This window comes from Anolis carolinensis, chromosome 5 (assembly GCF_035594765.1).
Source record: "Anolis carolinensis isolate JA03-04 chromosome 5, rAnoCar3.1.pri, whole genome shotgun sequence".
Classification (NCBI taxonomy): Eukaryota; Metazoa; Chordata; class Lepidosauria; order Squamata; family Dactyloidae; genus Anolis; species Anolis carolinensis.
Window position 1 is genome coordinate 186,738,110 of NC_085845.1, and position 22,917 is coordinate 186,761,026.

Here is a 22,917-nt window from a genome sequence, read left to right on the forward strand (position 1 = left end):
TACTGCAGTTATTGCATTCTCTCTTTAGCAGAGCATTTCAAATGGTGAAAGGACTATTACTATTGGGTCCCATGGTCTGAAAAAGAACCTTCAGAAATTTGATGTGAAAAATTGTGAAGTCACATGCATTCATGCAGAATTTGCTGATACTATTTCAATATCCAGGACACAGTGAAATTGTGTGTGAACAGGTTGAATGATATCATTGTCAGTTGTTTTATTCAGGCAGTGTGGAAAGCTTGCCAAGTGCCTACTTGTATGTCATGTCTTATAATATCAAGATTGTGTGTTGGATCAATTGTAGAGAGTGGGAGAGAATGATTAATGCCTCTTGGAGAGAAGGGGTGACGCCAGTAAATGTGAAAGAAGTACATAATAGTTTATTAATGTCCTTAAAAATTGATACATTAGATCACAGAGATTTTTGATAGCTACCAAACATTTCAAGTGCTCCACTTTGGGCAATGTTCTTGAGAAAATGGCTGCTGGCAGTCCAAGAAGGATTTTAGTCTGGCTTCTTGCTTGAGAGCAGCATTGGAATACAGTGTTCCCTCACTACTTTGCAGTTCACTTTTTGTGGATTCGCTGTTTCGCGGTTTTTCAATAAACTTTAAAAGAATATTATAAATCATAAAAATTACAATTTACAGCCTAAGGAAGGGAGGAAGGAGAAGCCGAAGGGAAAGAAAAGGAGCCCTAGCAGCAACAGGAGGAGAAGGAGGCGATTTATCAACACACGATTGGTTGATAAAGACTTAAAATAGTGTATAACTACTAAAATAAAGTATAAATATATAGCGTCCCTACTTCGTGGATTTTTACTTATTTCAGGTGGTCTTGGAACCTAACCCCCGCGATAAGTGAGTGTAACCTGTTTGCTCTTATGGAACACCTTAGCCAAGAAAAATATTGAGAGTGCATGCCTCATCTCCCTCACCTCACACTGACTTTTGATACCATGGCCATTTTATCTTGTAGGATCCACTGTGTACTTGGGATTGGAGGCATAGTTGTAATGGTAGTTCCATTGTACCAGAAATGTGGAATGGAAAGTCTTATGTAAGGTGAAAACATGCTGGATTTACTCTTTTAAACAATTTCTGGTAGTTGCCCCCTTTCAGGATCAAAATTAAATTATTCAACCTGGGCAAGTTGAGAAATTCTTATCCCATTCTTTGTGAAATACTTGTTAGCCATATAAAAAGTAAGTTGTAAAGACATTAATTAGGAATGTTTTGTAAAAGTATACTTATTTATACATGGGTTTTTTAATTTTGCTATCAAATCCTTTATTTTTAACATTTAATAAAATATAAAAATATTTTAGTTATGCTTTATAAAACCTTTAAGAACAGATATAAGCATAGCTAGTATGTAAAATGATGGCTATATGGGTCATCCCAAAAAATTTCTTGTGTAATTTGACCAGCAAATATATTGTGTTTTTTGCCTCCTATTTCTTTCCCTTTGCCCATTCTAATTATTTGTTTAAGTAAACTGGTAGAGATTTATTCTCTAAGCCTGCTATAATTACAATGATAACAGAAGGATTGTGGAACTGAAGTAAAAAAAAAGAAAAAAAATCCTAAGGGTACTGTTTAAAAGCATAGTAAAGCCTGTAATCAGATGTAGAAATTAGGAGCCCTAATTAGCTAGTTCACATGTAATTAAATTGTTTTATAGCATTTATATCATCGGTAGTTGGCCATTTCTATCCTTTATAATGAAGATCAGGTTAATGAGATTTACTCTAAACAGATTTCTCTGCATAGGCTTTAGACTAGGGATTTCCTTGGACTAAGTTCAGGTTGCACTTGGATCTGTCATTTTGTCAATGTGATAGTATATAGATTCAATCTCTAAGGAACTACATAATAACTCAGCATAAATTTGAGAAATAACTGAAAAGCAAATGGTATTAGCCAGGTTGGACAAGAGCAAAATACAGCTGCTCATGCACACCCCCACCCCCATTTGTAATTTGTATTTCACTTGCACAGATTTGTGTTTAACTTAGCACTTTACAACTTTACAATGGGAAAGGCAGACCTATGCCATCCATTTGGAAGTATGGCTTCACATAGCCAAGGTGCCATAATTGCACCATGCCAGTGGCTTTTTGAAGCTGCCTGTCATCATGATTATAACTTGCCACTATCCCATATTGCAGGAACAGTGAGTGATAGTGCAAAGTGTGCGGTAATCTCCTTAGAATTGCTTGGAAAATGAGCTTGCTTGAATAAGATAATCAACCATGCTGACTTCCATCTTGTTAGATCAGATGATTCTCCTTACTTTATCTCGTACTCTGAGCAGCACAGCTTATGCTATAGATTCCCATTTTACCATTTTCGCCATCCACTTGGCTTGTCTACTTCTGGGTGCTCTTGTTAGCCAAATTGGACTAGAATTAAAGTTTCAGACAAGAAGTAGGAAAATATTTAATATTGAACCAATTTCTTTTAAGTTGTTATGTAGACTGAAATGTGGGCAGTTTTCACCCTACCCCATTGGTCTGACATGAAGGGGTATAGTTTTTAATCCCGACTAGACATTTTTGTAAAGAAAAGGTCAGAATGCAAACATTAGTCCAGTAATTTCTCCCATTAATATATTCGAAACAACTTAAAAAGCTGCTGGAGTTTCATAGTTCATGTTCTCCCATTTGAATGTGGGAGGGGTGTTTACTAAAGCAGAGGTCATTGCAATCCCCATTACAGCTGTCCGGAGAATATTTACCTGTCTGGAGAATATTTCTGTTAAGCTTGTTCATTAATTCCACTATTCATGCTGTTTTGCTCTCACTGTCGCCATCGTCGTAAAGATTTTGAGATTTTGCAGGCATTAATTCACATGGGGCTTTTTGTTCTCTTATTCCTCCTCAACCTCTTGGATGGCTTGGCCACAATTTACAATATGAATTCAAGAACACTAAGACATTTAGATACTGTATATCAAGACTTTTAACTTTTTGTAACTTAAGTCACAAAACTATCATACACCTAATTTAAAACCTGTGTTTGAATACCATCTCATTAGACCAAAGTACAGTGTTCCCTCCGTTATCGCAGGGATTACATTCCAGTACCACCTGCAATAAGTGAAAATACACAAAGTAGGGACACTATATTTAATTTAATTTTTATACCTCATTTTAGTAGTTAGGTGGCCTTTCTCTCCTTTGCAAGCCCGTTTTGCACTGTAGTTGTTTAGTTTGGTGAGGTGGGCAGCAATTTGGCAGAGAAGGCTGTAAACCTGCAACTCCCAGGATTCCTGGGGAGCCAGTGAAGCCTTCCCAGAAGAGGGGATGGGGCGAGAGCGCATGTGCGAAAGGCAGGTGCTGCCATGGCCTAGCCCTCCATGAGCTGCTTTGTGTTGTTTAATTGGTTAGTTTGATAGATTGATACCACTTCTGATTGGATAACATTAAGGTCCAAGGCATTCTGAGATTGCCTTGGACCACAAAAAAACCTGCGAAACAGCGAGGGCGCAAAAGGCGAACCATGAAGTAGCAAGGGAACATTGTAAAGGTCTCACGAAGCTCAACATAATCTTCTATCTATATATATAAAAATGTAATGTGCATTTTTCCCATGGAGAAAACAACAAAACCACTGAGCCAAATCACACCAAATTTGGCCACAAAAGACATAGTCATCCAATCTATGTCTTTTAATTAAAAAAAACTTAGACAAATAAAGTCCAAATTACAGAGGACGAGGAAGAGCCATTCTCCCCCTGTCTGCCAGTTAGGAGGGTAGGCCCCGCTCCCTTTACGCTTCTCTCACTTCGTGTCCTAGCAACCCCCTCAGCCACAATGGCTGAGGGTTCTCTTAGGCCTCTTCCACACTGCCTATAAAATACAGATGATCTGATTTGAACTGGATTATATGGTAGATTCAAGGCCCTTCCACGCAGCTATATAACCCAGAATGCCATGGCAGATAATCCACAGCATCTGCTTTGAACTGGATTCCAGACTGCCATATAACCCAGTTCAATGTGGATTTTATACAGTTGTGTAGAAGGGGCCTCATATAATCCAGTTCAAAGCAAGTGATATAAGATTATAAATATAATATATGAAATTACTGTGATATTATAAAACAGAACAATATAATCTCTAAAATCAGTACAGCAGATAAATTACAACACTTGGAAAACGGGAATTCCAGACAGGAAACAATCAGGGCCAGCTAACATCTCCCAACAAAAGATTCCCCCAGGGAGGAACCAGCCAGGCTTTGAAGCTACAAGACCACAACATGCTAATCATTCTGGCTAACTGCAGCATTTATATGTGCCTCCAACAGACAAAAAAAATAAGAAACGACCAGAAATATTGTATATTCACAAGCTTTAGGAAATAACATATACTAATTACCACAAATTCCTCAATACTTTATTTTCCCATCCCACCACACTTCGCCACAGCAACGCATGGCCAGGCACAGCTAATTTTATAATAAAAACGAGCTGTGCCCAGCCACACATTGCGGTGGTGTAGTCTGGTGGTATGGAAAATAACATGATGAGAAAGTGCTGGTATTAATATATGTGGCTCCAACAAACAGACATTACATGTGTGTTTATGTTTGTGAGTATGTGTGTATATGTGTGTGTGTGTTTGTCTACAGGCATGTGTGTGTGCATGTGTGTCTGTTGATATATAGATATGTGTGTGTATATACAGTATCTGTCCCACCTAGCTTTGGTTCCCATGTGGGGCTGTCTCCCTGAGGGGCTTCCCATCTGGGACCTGGCCAGGTCTGAGAGGCAGCCGGGCGACTGTACACTGGAAAATGTACGTAGCTTGAACTACAAATTGAATTTCAGAGATCGAGGCTGTCACTAGATTCTGTGCACAGCCACTACTCTTGACCTAAGGGGCTGGAGCCAGGATGCATATGCACTGCTCTCCGAAGACCTGCCCATGCCGTTCCCCCCCCCCCTTTTTTTTTTTGAGGCCCAGTCTTTCTGAGGGAGAGAACCAGGCCTTTGAAACGGTGCTGGCGCCGTGAAGAGAAACCCTGCCAGAGGAGGAGGCCCTGATCCAGCAGCTCCATTTTTAGCTGCCCGTCGCAGGGAGAAGTGAGGTTACTGTTTGCCTGGCCAAATTTTCATGGTGTTTGGGAATTCAGCCGGTTCTGGGCGATAGTGGCGTCCTTCCTCGCAAGAAATCCTCCAAGGAGAAGGCGACTGAGCACGCACACAGGCAAACTGCGCATGGGCTCACTCTCCCTCCCTCCGCTGGGCTTCTCCTCACACAGGCTCAGTGGAAGCCTCCCACCACTCACATTGCCAATGGAATATCTACCACTGAACTATGGCTCCCAGAGTGTTTTCCGCGATGGGCTGTTGACAAGTCTTAACTTCTTCAAGCCTTCTGGGGTTTGTAGTGTAACAGAGGGAGGACCGCAGTATGCGCTGGAAATTGAAGTGTACATGTGCATCTCTTTTGAATGCCCTCAGCGGTTTTTTCCCCCTCTCATTGGAAGGGGCAGAGCCAGGGGAGTATTTTTAGCACATCAGCTGTATTGTCTTCTATCTATTTTGGGTTTTTAAGTCCCTGGTACTGTGTTTTTATGTGTTTTTTTAAGTGTTAGTCACTTGTTGATTTGGTAGGCGTTTTGTGGCCAAATCTGGTGTCAGTTCATCCAGTGGTTTTTTAATTATGCGCGTCCCACAAACGAACATTACATTTATATATTTAGATAGATAGATAGATAGATAGATATAGATTAGTAGAAGTCACATAGGGTAGTTTCATCTAGTTGTTGAAGCAGATGTTCATCTATGTCTCAGAGAGAGAGAGAGCGAGAGAGAGAGAATGAAGATGTAGAGAAAAGTCCCTAAGCCTGAAAAAAGGGATAGGACTTGCTGTCACTTTCCCATCTCCACAGAATGGCTCTCAGTTTACACATGGGTCATATTAAAAATTAATAATTTTGGTTTCTAAACCTGGCTTCACCTTATACATGTGATTGACATATATGCAAGCATATATACAGTAATTTATTGTGTGGGCATTATTTTCTGGCCTTCTATTGAAATGGAGATTTGACAGAATCCCTGCTGTGTCTTCATCTGGCATTTGTGTCAGTAAACAGTCTTGGCAGCATTATACTACAATGTGTCCATATGTTAAGATACTGGTAATCTTCTCAGGTGTTCTCATAGTCATACATTTTTGGCTTTAGAGTTGGCTTACTAGTTCACTGTCAAACATATTGAAGGCCTGGTATCATAATTTCCTTTAGAAAAGCTCATTGTGGTTAAACTATATATGTTCATAAAGTAGATGTAATTGATTTTAATATGATTTTACATAATTCCCATTATTTTTAATAACATGATCTCAAATGGAAAATAAAGTGAATACAGATAGTCTACTTCCATCATCAGTTACAATTGGAGACATAATGTGTTATTAAACTGAACTAAATTCTGCTTTTCCCTGCAAGAAAATTAATTTAGTTGCTGATTTTTGTATAAGACATATGCAGATATTGGATATTTAAATTCTTTGAATTTAGTCTCCATCTTGTGGAGAAAGTGCTTTATTATTATACTACTAGTAGCTGTACCCAGCCACTTGTTACTGTGATCCAATCTGGTTCAATGAAAAAATCACACAAAAGAGTTCTTTCTCCCATTCTGGACCTTCAACAGATACATAAAGAGAAGCCTCCCACAGAATGGTAAAACATTCGGGTGTCCCCCAGCCAACATCCTTGGTGATGGCCAGTTCTCTCACACCAGAAGCGGCAAGGCTATTCAGTGCTAATCAAGTTGGCCAATTGCAACATTTCTTACAGTAAATAAAGAACACCATTCAGAAATCAGTGGAATACTAGTCATGAAACAATTGGGGCCAGCTAACACCTCCCAGCAAAAGGATTCTCTCAGGCAGGAAGTAGCCAGGGTTTGAAGCAGAAAGGCTATGTAATGCTAATTAAGTTGGCCAATTGGAACATTCACACTTGCCTGTAGCAGAAAAGAGCTCTTTCTCCCACCCTGGATCTTCCACAGATATATAGAGAAGCCTCCCATAGGATGATAAAACATATGTGTGTCCCCTGGGTAACATCCTTGCAGCTTGCAGTTTCTGAAGTCGCTCCTGACACTCTTTCCGTGGCTAGGCCTCAGAGCCTCGGCCTCGCGTAACTCCTCGTGAGTGGCGAGGAGGCGGGCCTAGCCTTCCTTGCAGCTCAGCTCTCACCAGTTGCTAAAGGGTAGGGACTGCTTGGCAGTTGCTTGTGCCATTGCTAAGAGGAGGTACCATCTGTTACAACGGTTGCTAAGGGAGGAGGAGACTGATGGGTCCTTGCTTTGGGTTATGATTTTACCTTTCTCAGTTGTGTCAGGTTTGTGAGAGTAGGCTTAAAACACATGGCAGTTCAAATGCTATGTTGTGTCCAAATTTCATAGCAATTGGTGGAGTAGTTTTGGAGATATGATGTCCCTCATTGAGGAATTTACATTTTTATTTATATAGATTTATTATTTATTTATACCCCGCCTTGTCTACCCCAAAGGGGACTCAAAGTGGCTATATCGTTATAACTATCCTTGACATTGCCTACATTTTCTTGAAGTTATAGTTGCAAATTTTCTCTGAAGTTCATGGCAATGTCCTTAGTGAGGCTTGCTTCCTATAAAGGATGCTTATGTTTGTATTGTTTGTCCTTGTATATCTGCAGAGAACTAAACATAAATCCCTAATTCCACAAGGATATCATGGATATGCACTTCTTAGTTAACCGTTTCAATAATATTCTGTGGCATAAAGCCTCTGCTTTGTTTCAGACTAATATGGTTTATTTGTTGTTAACCTCCATCAAGTTTACTGACTTATGGTGACTCTATGAATCAGAGACCTCCAAGTCACTTTGTTATCAATTGTGCTACTCAAATTGTGCAAATTCAGGGCTGTCACTTCCTTGATCAAGTCTGCCTACCTATAATGTGTTATTTCTCTTTTCCTACTGCCTCCTACCTTAGCAAGCATTATTGTATTTTCTGTTGAGTCATGTCTTCTTATTATATGGCCAAAATGTGATAGGTTCAATTTAGTCATATTGACTTCTAGGAAACTTTCAAATTAGATTTGCTTTAGGACAAAATCATTTGATTTTTTAGTGGTACCCGGTATTCTTAGAAGTCTTCTCCACGTATGCAGTTGCCACTTAGGTTGCTTATAAAATATATTTGCAATGAACAAGCTGTAGACCTTGCAAAATTCAATCAATTTAAATTCTCCTGTTACATTTCTTAATTATAGGCCACATTTTCTTGCAGTCTTTGATTCTGCTTCCCCCCCCCCCCCCCCCCCCTTATTTTTGTATGGCAGTAGCCTAACAAGAAGTCTTGTGTGACGAATTTCTTCCTGGACTTTAGTATAGAATTTTTCAGTTTTTCTTCTTCTGCTTCTGTAGTTGGAGAATAAAATTGGATTATTGTTATATTTATGGGTATTTCCAGAAGTCTTACCGATATCATTTGATCTGATTTTGTATTATATCGTTTTGACAGAGTTTGTCTCATTAGAGGGTTTTCATGATAAGGCATTTAAAAAAGAGTTTATTATATCTTCTGCAGTATAAACAAGCATTAGCAATGGTGCCACTACCTTTGTCTCTGAGAGATACTCTGCCAGTGTTATCCCCCCAGTACTGCTATTATCCAGTATTTATTTGGAACATTTAGTTTGTCTCCTCAGCAAAAGCCTGTACAACATAGGAGATGCTACAGCATTGATAACATCAGCAATAGCCATTTGCATTACAGGAGTATGCAGCCCCATGCCCATGAAAAGCTTTATCATGACAAATTCAGGTATTCAGTAAATGTGCACATTGCAGACATTAAATAGAGTCTTGTGATTTAAAATCAACCTACTTGCACAGATCATGGTATTCAGTATTATTCAAACATTTAGTAGAAGTAAAATCAAGCTACTAACTAAAAACGAAGAGGATATCATTTACTTTTCAATCTTGTATGGTGATGGAAGAGTAAGAAGTGCTAGACAGCCAAGCAATTAATCTCTTAAAATGAGCTTAACTAACAATCCCACAATTAGAGCCGCTTAAGAAGTGCCTTCAGATGAAATTAAATCCCCAAGTGAAACTACTTGGCAGTTTGGGTTAATGGTTATTTTCTTCCATTAGTGTGTGGTCCTTGATATGTGTGTTTCCTGTATGTTGTGGACATCACCAAGCTGATCACACATACTGGTTAAGAAAATAAATCTTCCTCTTCAGGCTTTGGCCATTAATAATTCAGTTGGTTCCCTGTAGTAGCTTCCAGGTTTCCTATATATAAACATGATGTCTGGAACCCCCAGGGGCATGGACATGTTTGTGGCAGGAAACAGTTTCTAAGTGCTTTTCAACACCATGCTATTGCTTTCTTGGCCTGCAAATTGATTAGTCAGAAGAGCATTTCTGGCTGACCAGAGATCCAAAAGAGAGGCATTCATGCAGTGGCTTATTAGACTGAATGCTAAGAAATGAATTTCCTTACACTTTCTTTAAAAGGGAACACACAAGATAGAACTGTGGCTTCCTGGCATAGAGAGTACGATTTAATCTTTGAAAAATATTTGTTGGAATCTAGAAACATAAGAAGGCATTGATTATCTCACTCACTAATAGAATAAGCTGCTTTCAATGGACCTTTGCCAGACAAGATGGGCAGAGGTCCAATTACTGAATAACCAAAACTGGGCTTGATCAGTTAACCACAATTAAAGCCCAAAGTGTAACAAATGTGATCAAGCATAGTTCGATAACATCTTTGAGTTGTCCCACCCTTTTACAACTGTTTGTTAGGCTTCTAGGCACAGGATTGTAGCACTTTCGATTATATTCTGCATATTTATTCAAATTCTACAATTTTACAATATCTTTATTTGGACCACCCAAAAGTCACAAAAGTGTACAAAGATTTTTTTTACCAAAGGAAAAGTTAATATGATTCCTTTATTCATTAATTTGCTACATAGATTTTCTGTTTTTCTTGACCATTGTTGACATGCAATATTATGTGTCAGTAAACATATAATTTTCAAGTTGTGAAAGGGAGATAGTAATTAGCAACATAATGATAATTGGTTTAGGGAAACATTTCAGGAAGCCCCAGTAGGTTTACTGGACAGCAGGCAAGATGCAGGTTTGGCAGACTCGGAGCCATTTAGTGCAGTTAGCAATGGTTGGCAACAGTGAAGTGAGACTATGTTTTTCTGAGAGCTCCTTGTCACTTCTCTCTCTCTCTCTCTCTCTCTCTCTCTCTCTCAAAAATAATAATAATTTCTGGTGCAGATTTATGTGTCCAAGTAGCATTGCTAGTGCTTCTCAGATAGTTTTAGCCAGCATACATATGCCAACCCCTGCTCTCTGGCTTTGTGCAGGAAAAGGGAAAAATTAAAGGGCTGGTGAACCCAGATTAGTTCCCACGGCAGTGGCAAAACATGAAAAAGCACAGCGCTTACTATCTTGTCTCCGCTGCATTTGTTTCTGAGGTAGCACTGTTCCAGTTTCATCAGTGCTACATCAGATCACTGTTCTGGGAGGAACTCTCATACCACACTCCTGGGCACAGTGATACGTGCAGCAAGCTTATGCTAATACTGAAGATAGGCATCTGTAGCATATTGTCATTGGGCATAATCAACCAACCATAGTTGTGGATAAGTTGAATTTTGGCTGTATTGAGTATATATGTGATTATTTCCTCCTATACCCTGTTGTTGTTGGAAATCTCTAAATTTTGCATTTTGACTATAAAGGAGCATGAAAAAGGTTTACGTTGTTAACCTCCAATTGCTGGCATTACTCAAGCAATCACAGCGTTTGGATACTGTGAGATGTGAGGGAAAGAATATAATGCTAGAGGCATGTTTGTCAAACTGTCAGAGCTAGTTAGAAATCAAGATTGCAGGGAAAGCTTTAATCTTAAAAAGAATGGATTACATCTTTAGGAGCCGTTAGAGAAGGCACTGATGTATTTAGTGTGATGGGAACTGAGAGTGTACAAAGAAATCACAAGAACATGTTATGTTGTTTTACTCAAGCATTTAATTCAAGGGTTAGATCCCTTACCCAGAAATCCAAATTCCTCCATAATCAAAAATGGTTTATCTAGATGGCTGAGATAGTGATACCTGGACTTTTTAGTTCCTGCACTAAAATGTTCAAGATATTGTATAAAATTATCATCAGGCTATAAGGTGTTTATGAAACACATGAATTTTGCATTTTGACATGGATCCCATCTCTAAGATACCCCTTTTTGTATATATTTGCAAATATAAGTACTGTACTCCAAAATAAACAAAACAAAAAAAACCCCACAACACATTTTAACCTGTACCTCATGTTTTGTTTTCCTTATATTTCCCTGGATATATTTTAATTTAAGTATTAAGGGAATTGTTCGTTCCTTAGCGAACTTGGACCGAACAGTCAACTCATTCATTTGTCTCGTGTATTGGTCACCTTGTGGCTTGTTTACCTAATCCAATGAGGAATTTGAAAGGTAAAAAGGCAAGGATTAGAAGTGTTGGTATGTTCTTCTGTGACAGTATTCTGTGATATTTAGATATATACAAATACAAGATTTTATGAGTTTTCTGTTGGAATTTTTCAAAAGAAATAGTAAACGCTTTCTTGGCTCCTGCCCTGCACTTTTCACATTCAAGGTTGATTAATTTTACCTTTATCTAAAGCAGTGGTTTGCAACCTATGGGTCCCCAGATGTTTTGGCTTTCAACTCCCAGAAATCCTAACAGCTGGTAAACTGGCTAGGATTTCTGGTAGTTGTAGGCCAAAGCACCTTGGGGACCCACAGGTTGAGAACCACTGATCTAAAGTCATACATCAGAGGCTCCAATGGTGTTTTACTCAGAGTTCAATCTGAATCTAGACCAGTCTGTGCAACAAATTTATTGTCATAAAGTTTCTAAACATTACTGTGCAACTACATACAAATGACCACTGCCTTAAATAGATCACTGTTCGTACTTATTTACCTTTACCTGACAATGTTTACATTTGGTGGCAGATGAGGTGGAACTTTCAAGGGTATATACATGACAAATAGGAAATCAGAATATATCAACTAATTTTGTCTGTATCATATGTATTGTTGTATAATGTACTCAATTGAAAGACATTTTCGCTGATCTTGCTAAGATAGATTATTGGACAGTGCAGCAGGCTTCTTGTTCCTGAACTGCAAACTTTTAATTTGTAGAGAATCAGTTTGTTCAGTTTCTACAGATAGTAAGATTCTTTCTCTTTATATATTGGGAAAATTCATCCACTCTGGTAAGAGAAAAAGTTGATTTTTGGTCCTTTCCTACATGTAGTGGTTGCACCATTTGGCTATTATTGGCTATATTTTTGTTCATTCACTGACACAGGTAAGGTAAAGGTTTTCCCTGACGTTAAGTCCAGTCATGTCAGACTCTGGGGGTTCGTGCCCATCTCCATTTCTAAACTGAAGAGCCGGCGTTTTCCGTAGACACCTCCAAGGTCATGTGGCCGGCATGACTGCATGGAGCGCCGTTACCTTCCCGCCAGAATGGTACCTATTGATCTCACATTGGCATGTTTTCGAACTGCTAGGTTGGCAGGAGCTGGAGCTAACAGCGGCTGCTCCCGCCGCTCCCAGGGTTTGAACCTGGGACCTTTCGGTCTCCAGCTCAGTGCTTTAACGCATTTCGCCACTGGGGCTCGCTGACATACACACCTAAACTGAGTCATTTTCTTGAGCTTAATAAAGTTGACAAATGTATTCATGGCAAGCTACTTATCTGTATAATTTTTAATCCCTTGCTTTTCTGCTGCCTTTGAGATAATTCAGTATAAGAACCCCCTTAAATGCAAGTTGGTTTGTAGGACTTCCAGTTAGATTAAATCCCATTAATATAATAGCTTTGTTTCCAAATGGAACTTGGAATACTACAAAAATAGCCTTCACATTTCTGTATAAATAAAAGTCTCAGCATCCCTGAGCAATTATAAAGTTAACATGCCATGTATGTTGAAGTAAGCAAGTTCTACATCATTTAGCTCTGTGGGTCACCCCTATACAGTTGTCCCTGTGTTTCATTTTCTGTGTGGGATAGAAAAGAACGTCAGCATAGAATTTCTTAGGTAATCAGTCGTGGTTGGTGGGGGCGAGGGAGAGGGCCTTCTCCATCGTGGCCCCTCGGCTCTGGAACTCTCTCCCCAGGGAGATCAGGTTGGCCCCTACCCTCTTTATTTTCTGGAAGAGCCTGAAAACCTGGTTCTTCCAACAGGCCTTTGGCGATTGACTTCCATAGCAAAGGATTGACCTGTTGCCCATTTTTATTCTTACTGCACTTTATTCCTTTAGCCAGCCATAGTCTCCTTTGTTTATGCCTTCCCCCAGCACTTTAATGGGACAATGGTTTTGTAACGTCCTCTCCCCGACTGTATCTGATACTACTAGCACTTTTATGGCCCAGTTCTTTTTAGGAGCCAACCCAGGATTTTATCAAACATGTTTGTTTTATGTGACCTCATTTGTTTTGACTTGCTTTATTGTTGATTGATTTGTTTTATTGCTGTGTTTTATATTGTCTGTTTTGCCTGGGCTTGGGCCCATGTAAGCCACCCCGAGTCCCCTCGGGGAGATGGGGACAAGGTATAAAAATAACATTATTATTATTATTATTATTATTATTATTATTATTCAGAGGACTTTGATGTCACTAGTCTTAGAACACATCAGATAAATGTATATATCTGTCTAGCTCTATATATGCAGGGATAAGAGAATGGATGTGTTTTCTTAGTGATCCTAGTTGATTGAAATATTTATATATAGACTTTGTTGTGAACCCCATTGCCATTGTACATAAACTTCCTCCAAACTCCCAAATGTACACACTCTGACTCTTACATATGCACTGCACCATGTACATATTGGCTGACAGCTGTATTGTAAATACCCTGTTTCCCCGAAAATAAGACAGTGTCTTATATTAATTTTTGCTCCCAAAGAGGTGCTAGGTCTTATTTTCAGGGGATGTCTTATTTTTCCACAAAGAAGAATTCACATTTATGGTTGAATTTTTAAAAAATGAATATGTATTATCTACTGTACAGTAGTGGTCATCATAAACCATCATAACCAAACCGTGAATCCTTTCAAGAATTTCTATATTATATTTTATCGCTATACTGTTTTTAAATTACTGTTTTAAATTTCTGTTTGTATGTAAATTTATGTTGTTGTTGGGCTTGTCCCTGTGTAAGCTGCCCTGAGTCCCTTCTGGGAGATGGAGGTGGGATACAAGAATAAAGTGATTATTATATTATTATTATTTCTTGTTACTACCTTTAGTTCCATGTACAACAATCTATCCTGCATGCTTCCAAACAAAAACTTTGCTAGGTCTTACTTTCGGGGGAGGCCTTATATTTAGCAATTCAGCAAAACCTCTACTAGGTCTTATTTTCTGGGGATGTCTTATTTTAGGGGAAACAGGGTAGTAACAAGTTTCAAACTTCAGCAAAAAGTAACTTGAGTGAATGTTAACAGCACTATTATTTATTTGTTTGTTTGTCTGTTTACCATTTTTGTACCCCACCCTTCTCACCCCAAGGGGGACTCAGAGCAGCCTCACATATCGGCAATAATTCAGTGCCTTAAAAACATACAATTGGTAAACATCTACATTAAAACCAGAGAATTAAAACATATAAAAACAGTTTAGCCAGTTGTTAAAATCACTAATCCTTTGAACAAAAGTTACATTGAGTATTTTGGATATGTTCTAGACTAGCGATTCCAAAATTCTAGTTCTCCAGATATTTTGCATTTCAAATCTGAAATCTCAGAAACACCTAGTATATAAGGTATATTTTGGAACTGTTTTTCATACATCTGTACTTTTTTTTTTTTTAGGAAATAGTCAATTCACTGATTTTCTGATTCTGTTTTCAGCATATGCAAATGACCATCCAGGCTCTTCAGGATGAGCTTAGGATCCAGAGGGATCTGAACCAACTTTTCCAACAAGATAGCACCGGTAGATCCAGTGAACCATTTCTAACAGAGCTTACAGAGGAGAATTTCCAACGTCTTCATGCAGAGCATGAACGTCAGGCTAAGGAACTTTTCTTGTTGCGAAAAACTTTAGAAGAAATGGAATTGCGCATTGAAACTCAGAAGCAGACCTTAAATGCACGTGATGAGTCCATCAAAAAGTTATTGGAAATGCTGCAGAGCAAGGGACTGTCAGCAAAAGCCACAGAGGAAGATCATGAACGGACAAGAAGGTTGGCTGAAGCAGAAATGCATGTGCATCACCTAGAAACCTTATTGGAGCAAAAGGAAAAAGAAAGCAACTTGCTAAGGGAGGTGAGTAGGTATTCACATATGGAGGATCTGTTTTTGAACACTAATTTTAGCAGAATTCTCATTACCTCAGTGAATTTCACTGCAATTCAAACCTCTCTCCACTCAATCCATTTTTCCTCAAATAATCTGCTTCTGTCATTTGTTTGCTTTTCATCCTTGTGATATGTTGAATTTTTAACTCTAGTTGTACTGCAAATGTGTTAAATTTCTTGTGTTAAAATATTCTTCTAAGTTTTCAATTGATTTTGTGAACAATTGAATGAATTTATAAACTGGATGGACTAGCAGCATCTTAATATTGTTTTATTTTACTTTCTTCTTAGTTTTATTTGAGATAGTGTTAAGAACCAGAACTTTTCTCTTTCCTTAATATGTTGAAGCATACAGAAGTTGCATCTGAGGCACAAAAATAAGGATTGTCTGATTGCAGACTTGCTTACTATATATAATTCATTTGGATGACAAGCATTCAATACAACTTTCAACACATTCTATGAGTGTGGATATACGTAGGCTGGAACCCCAGATATATCTGCCAGTAATATCAAAATACTTAAACATGTTCCACCACAAATAGAAAACTGAAATTTGAAATGTTAGGCTGTGGAGACTTGCTTTTTATTCAGAGAGCAAGGATTTCAAGTAGCAGCCTGGAGCCCAAATCTGAAAATGGGATAAGCCACATGTGCGTGGGACTTCACCTTCTGGTGCTTTACTGTCCTCAAAATGCAGGAAAGAAAGTTGACAGTGACAAGCGGGAACATATATTTGCAGAATGACTAGCGGTGTTTACTCTTTTTGTACATAAATATGTTACTTGCCTGAACCATTGAAGGTACTGTTTTGTATTCATCTCTGTGTATGAATTCACTAGAAAACTGGAAGTGAACATCTATCTGTATTAGAAGACCAGAAAGAAATCTCTACAGTTTCCATGAAAGCAATCAGCTTTCTATGACAGATATTTGATATCATTTTCTGCCTTGGATTTTCAGCGTAAAACATACTGTTTATACTCAAGTAATCAGTACATTCTTTATCCTATATCTATGTCAATAATTCATATAATTGAGATAAAATGTATCTAAATAGATTTGGACATTAAGCAGTCATAATAAAAGAGGAAATATAAAATAGACATGTGCGCAAAATTAGTTCTTTCTCTTTCATGTCTTTCGTTTATTCGGAAGCACAAAACAGGAAGCCCCCTCCCCACATGAAATTTAGCTCAACACGAAAGCCTGCTTTCGTGTGGAGCCGAAATTCCATGTGTACTTCTTCTTTTTCTTCTCCCTCCCTCCCTCGCGCACACAACACCCTGCATTTACTCATGGGAGTCGCAGCCAGGCAGCCCCACATCCAGACCTCAGCATCAGGGTGGAAGGAACCATTTCCCCTTCCTCCATTTCAGGCGTGTGTGTGTGGATGTGTGACTGCCGGCACTCGGCTGCAGGCAGGCGCCGAGAGGTGCGCATGCACTTTCCAGGCCTGCCTGCGCCCCGTTACACATGCACTCTCTATCCAGGGAGAGTGTGTGTGTGGCATGGGGCATGTAGGGTAGGCCTGGAAGATTTGTGCACGCCTTTCAGTGCTTGCCTGCAGCTGAGCGCCTACACAGTCACACACTCTCTCACACACACACACGCCCTGCCGCCCACCACACTCTCCGAGTGGAAGGAAGGGAGAGGCAGTGGTTCCTTCTTGTTTGCTGAGGTCTGGATGTTCCCGGTCATGACTCCCGTGAGTGAATGCAGGGCATTGTGCGTGCGAGGGAGGGAGGGATGAAGAGGGAGAAAAGAAGCATAGTGCCTATCAGGCAGGTAAGCACCTGATAGGCACTATCAGAAGCCCCCCCCCAATAATGGGCCAATTTTCGGCCCCCAAAACAAGAAACTGAACAACTGAAAACAACCATCCCAATTTTGGGAGGCTTACCGAAAACGGATCAGGCCCCACAACAAAAGCCAAAAACGAAACGGGACAATGCACGCATCCACTTCACCCAGTTTCATGGTAAAGCTAGATCTGCTTTTAAGTGGGAACTAAACCACTAAAACACCATACTTACAGTACATATTCTATAGAGCTTGAATGTCAATATATAACCAGTGGCATTGGACTCTACTAAGAAGTGAGGAAAATCAACAAAATGGCACTCCTTCCTTTCAGCATTTAAGACCATTTCAGTAACAAACCAACTCTTGACATCTTATTAAAATGGAACCAGAGATAATTACTCTTTTTAAAGAGTGCCTGAAGTTGCTCAGGAATAGCAGCTAAGAAGCTGATACTCTTCTAAGCAGCAGGCCCTTAGAAGAACACATACATCTTCTTAGGGGCATGCCCTAGACAAAAGCTTCTGTTATTCTGGGAGTGAGTGGAACTGCCTGAGTGAAATCAGATGTGCAGCCTCATGAGATGATAAGACTTCAGTCATGAGTCATGAGGATATGCATCATCTGTGTGGATGCAAAAGGTCATTATAGAGATTTCTCAGCAACATTGGAGAGACTACTCTACTTCTGAAATATAATATACAATCCTCTTGTCTTTTTAATTCTGTTAAATTTTGGGGGAGTGAAATTCCTAATACTAAAATTAGTTTCTTTCTTTCTCATATTTCTTATAAATACATTTAGTGGATGAGGAATGCAGTCTACTCCCTCTAGTAGCTACACTCCTAGTTGCACCAGAGAATCTAATTTGTCTTTTCTGCGTCCAATGTCCAGTATTTGTCTCCTACTTTATTATTTATTTATTTATTTGCGACATTTATATACCGCCCTTCTCACCCCGAAGGGGACTCACCTTTTAAGGTTGATTATTACATATCATATGCTGGTAATGTTTTGTTATTCCTTAAACCAATATAGCTTTAGTACAGAATTCAGTTTCAGAACTTGGCTTGGCAGTGCCCTTTAAATATCATGGCTGATGGCTTTCATAATACAGATAATTTTTATTGTGCTAACTATCCTTTGTTGTTTGAGATTCTTTTTAACTTCTTTCTCTTTTAGTACTTTTAATCTACATTTTAATTAGAGCTACAGAGCATCTAGCTGCTTCTATTTGAAGGTTGCTTTCAAGCTCCAGGATTTTTATCTACATTTACATGGTTCTCTATGCATAGATATCCCCCTGAGTTCACTGACAGTTCCTAGTATCTGGCTTTAGTGAAGATTGTTTTAAGTATGGTTGTGTAAAATGTAATTTCCTTCTTTATTAAAACTTCAGTTTTTCTCAGTAAAAACGTTTTGTAGAAGAAATAGTGTAACGTTGAAATTCAGCACATTTCTGAATTAAAACTTACTTCACTTCACATATAAACTGCTAGCCATTTTGGTTCCTTGTTCCCAGTATGTTTTTAATGCCATTTTTCTCCGGCCATAGCCACCATACTTTTCTGTGTGCATTCACTTGTGTCGGAACAGTTCATTATAAAAGGAACAGCCTGCAATATATATAACAGCTTCGTTGTGGGGGGTCAAGTGCTATCAAGTTGTCTTCAACTTTTGGTAATCTTTCAAAGAGACTTCAAAGAGACAATGTTATAACCCTGCTCAGTTCTGGCAAAATCAGGCTGTGGTTTCCTTTTATGAATAAATTCAAGTGTAATGTGGCCTTACTCATTTTGCACTGTCTCCATCCTTGCCAAGCATCACTGCATTTCTAAGGCATCATGTCATCTCATGAAGTATACAAAGTACAAAAGCCTCCTTTTGAGAGTACAAGGTTGATTTGCTTTCACAGGGTTGATGTGCCTTTTTGCCAGTCCACATTTCAAACTATTTTTTTTTCATTACCTGCTTTCTGCACTGTGCATCTTTCGCATCCATACATAGAAGTCAGAAGTATTATGGAATGGATGAACTTTGGTATTCAATTATATATCTTTAATGTTGTGGGATGCTGGTCATGAAGTGATTTATAGTTTCCAAATCACGATCTCCCCAAACCGCTGCTAGCTGGATAGCAAATGTCCCAGAATCAAGCAAAAATACAGCAGAGTCCTTTCACAGCAAAAACATGTGCTTCAACCCATCTATCAGCAGAGTCCAACACTCTATATAGTAAACTCTCAGATTCAGGTTTTCATCCAAAATATCCAGAGGCTTTAATCTTCACCGTTGCAATATATAAAAATATATAGATCGAATATGCAGATCTCCTTTCCTAGTACTTTCAAACATTCAGTCATCAGATAGTAATATATAGAATATAGGCAGATACTCACACTGAAGTCACACAGGAGAGAGAAAGATGGATTCTTTCATCCTTATCTAGCCACCTGCTGACAGATCATCAGTAAGGGACATTGGATGATACAACCCTTTTGCAATAATTCTCACATGGTTATGACTGAGACATTGCCACATTCCCTTCGGTATTGCATCATGCCATTCATAGTCATTGCCCAGGTGCTATCAATCAACCACATGTTCATCAAACAGTATTTTCTCTGTGTTATCAAAGGCTTTCATAGCCGGAATCACTGGGTTGCTGTGAGTTTTCCGGGCTATATGGCCATGTTCCAGAAGCATTCTCTCCTGACGTTTCACCCACATCTATAGCAGGCATCTTCAGAGGTTGTGAGGTATATTGGAAACTAGGCTAGTGAGGTGGAAGGTCCAGGGTAGGAGGAAGAACTCTTGTCTGCTAGAGGAAAGTGTGAATTGCCCGGAAAACACACAGCAACCCAGTATTTTTTCTGTGATTAGAAATGCTATGCCATTTCTCCGTCGTGGTCTCTGTGAAATCACACATATGGTATTTCCTTGAACCTGCGCAGTCAGTTCGGAATCTTCTAGAGCTCTAAGATACATTTTGGCGGAAGCCCCGCACACTCCCCATGAAGGTATATAGCCAGTGGGAGGGGCTACCGCCTCAGTTCCTTTTGTCCGCTGTTTTAGCAGCAGCTAGGAATATTTTGCTCTTCAAACTAGCTTATTTTCTTGACTTTTTCTTTTCTTTTTACAACCTCCTTCAAGTGCTGGGCCTGTGGGGGGAAGCTATCTCAAACAGATGGGTTTGCTTGGTGCCTACTCTGGGGGAGGGCCACAGTGTATGCCTCCCCTTACCCCCCCCCCCCCAAATCTGGCAAATAGCGAGTCACGGCCTTCAGCGTGCCTCGTGAGCAAGCTTCCTTTTCCCCTGAACAGCCCAGGATTCAATTGGCGCCAGAGCCGCCTCTCCTTCCATCTAATGATTCACCTCAGAAGCCTCCTTACCTTCGTCTGGGAGCCTGTTTCCTCACAGGCAGTCTCCACACAGCCAACCAGCCCCCTCCCAGCCATCCACTATGGCCTATATCTTCCCAGCTTCCTCTTTCCAGGAAGGGGCTGAGGCGGCAAATGGCGGGAAAAAGGAAAAGGCAGAAAACTCTCCCCACCACTACTTCCTTGGGTGCCTCAGCATCACCCCTCAGGGATACCAGTAATGCTGAAGGTTTTTCTCCTGTACCTGGAGGAAGCTTGCTCCCTGGCTGGAGTTTTAATCTGCGACACAGACCGCTCCATAGCTCCTCTGCTTCCCTGCATGGCTCCTCTGGGGTACAGCATGAGCTTTTGCGTGCATGAGGGAGGAACGCAGGCCTCCCTCGGCTCCTCTGCCTCCCTTTGGGGGAAGGCATGAGCCTTCCTGCATGAGAGAGGAACGCAGGCTGGGTTCCGTCCTTGCTCAGCTCCTCTGCCTTCCTCTGGTGGTTGGCACGAGCCATTGCGCATGAGGGACGAAGGCACGCTCGGTCCCGTCTTTGCTGAGCTCCTCTGCCTCACTCTGGTGGACTGCATGAGCCTTCGCGCATGAGGGAGAAATGCAAGCTCGGTCCCGGCTTCCCTCGGCTCCTCTGCCTTTCTCTGTGTGTGAAGGCATGAGCCTCCTGGAGAGGGGAGTATGCCAATCTCGGCCTCCCTGGTTGCCGTGGAGCTCTTGGTACCGACTCCTGAGCCCTCTCCCACCGTGCCTCCAATTCTGGGGCCCTGCCATCCACCCCAGGATCGATCTGGATAACCCTACCTCTGCCAGTGAGGTCTTTCAGGAGAGAGCCCTTCGAAACCGTGCATCTAAAAGGCCTCTAGAGGGCGCTCATGGTCCCTCCATGTATTGCTCCAACCCATCTTTTCCCACTGGTTGTCGAATCCGACAAGGATTCAGGGTCATGGATAAGTAGCACCACATATCTATACATTGAGCTCATTCTTGTGGAAGGCTAACCCTACATAGATTCAGAGCCCATACACATGGATGACCAACTACATTTGTCAGAATGCCTGTCTGAGCCCCACCCCAAGTCTCTTCATGAGAGGGTAGCAGGGTATAGATAAAGCTTATTTGTTATTATTGTGCTAATACACTTCGCATCAGGCTTCCATTGATAGAATGGGCTCCCTCTAGTTAGGGCTAGCAGCTGGACTTAGCCCAGTGTTCCTCCCTTCTACTCTAGAATCATAAAGTCATAGAATAGTAGAGTTGGAAGAAACCTCATGGGCCATCCAGTCCAACCCCATTCAGCCAAGAAGCAGGGAATCGCATTCAAAGCACCCCCGACAGATGGCCATCCAGCCTCTGCTTAAAAGCCTCCAAAGAAGGAGCCTCTAGAGAAGGCTTGCAGACATTATGGCCTTTTAAGCACGACCACACTTCTCCAGTCCTAATTTTAAGATGAGAAGACTCCTTTCAAATGTATACATGTGACTATACTTTATTCTTTAAAGGCATGTTATGTTCAAATGCTATTGCTGCTGAGTATGTTATGCTTGATGCTGTTAACAGCACCCACCCTTCCTGTGATGTTACATGGGCAGTGCTGTCACATGGAATTATACGCAACTGCTAAGTCAGCAGCCCCTCTGTTTTTCCAATACCTTGGAAACTGTACAGATATATTGGAATGATGATCATTTTTATTACTCCCCATCTTTTATCATTGTTATTTCTCAAGTCAGATATGTCATATCTTCAGCCCTCAGTCATTAGCTTCTTCTGTTTATGGTTTTGCTGTCTCACTCTGATTTCTTTCTATAAATGGGATGGCACATTAGCCTAGCTGGCACGCTAGTCTAGCTGTTTGCCAATGTGGGACCATACAGCTTTTCTGCATTAACAGCTTTATAACATTGCCCACAATGCCTTGCCTCAGAGGAAGAATTGTTTAAGCTACAGACAATGCGGTCACTGTTGCCCATTTTGCTCTAAAATTCTTTAGCCGCTTGTACTCCCTCTATTTTATCAGTTTATGCTTGTTTTATTTATGCAAGGCTTAAATAAAGTCCATAGCCCCAGGACAGCAAGTGCCCAGGATGCCACAAGAAGCTACAAAGCTTGAAACCACTCTGTGAGTCACGCAGCTCCTGTGAGGATCAAAAAAAATGACGTTATTCAATCATTTCCTCTCTCAGGCCTGCCAAAGATACTACCAACAGTCTAAATATGGATGGTCTTCGACCCAACCAATGTAGCAACCTGTAGGTCTCACTCCGTCACACAGGCTAAGGCGCTCTCTTCAGGGAGGTGGAACCT

At 40.3% G+C, this 22,917-nt stretch overlaps 1 protein-coding gene across 18 annotated transcripts in view; it reads left to right on the forward strand.

Moving 5' to 3' along the window:
- Nucleotides 1–22,917, forward strand: part of erc1 (ELKS/RAB6-interacting/CAST family member 1) — a 233,005-nt gene that overhangs the window by 14,092 nt on the left and 195,996 nt on the right. For all 18 annotated transcript variants that reach the window (XM_062981131.1, XM_062981141.1, XM_062981132.1 and 15 more), the window contains exon 3: nt 14,983–15,399. In XM_062981131.1, coding sequence (XP_062837201.1) covers nt 14,983–15,399 — 417 coding nt within the window. The remainder of the gene's footprint in view (nt 1–14,982; nt 15,400–22,917) is intronic.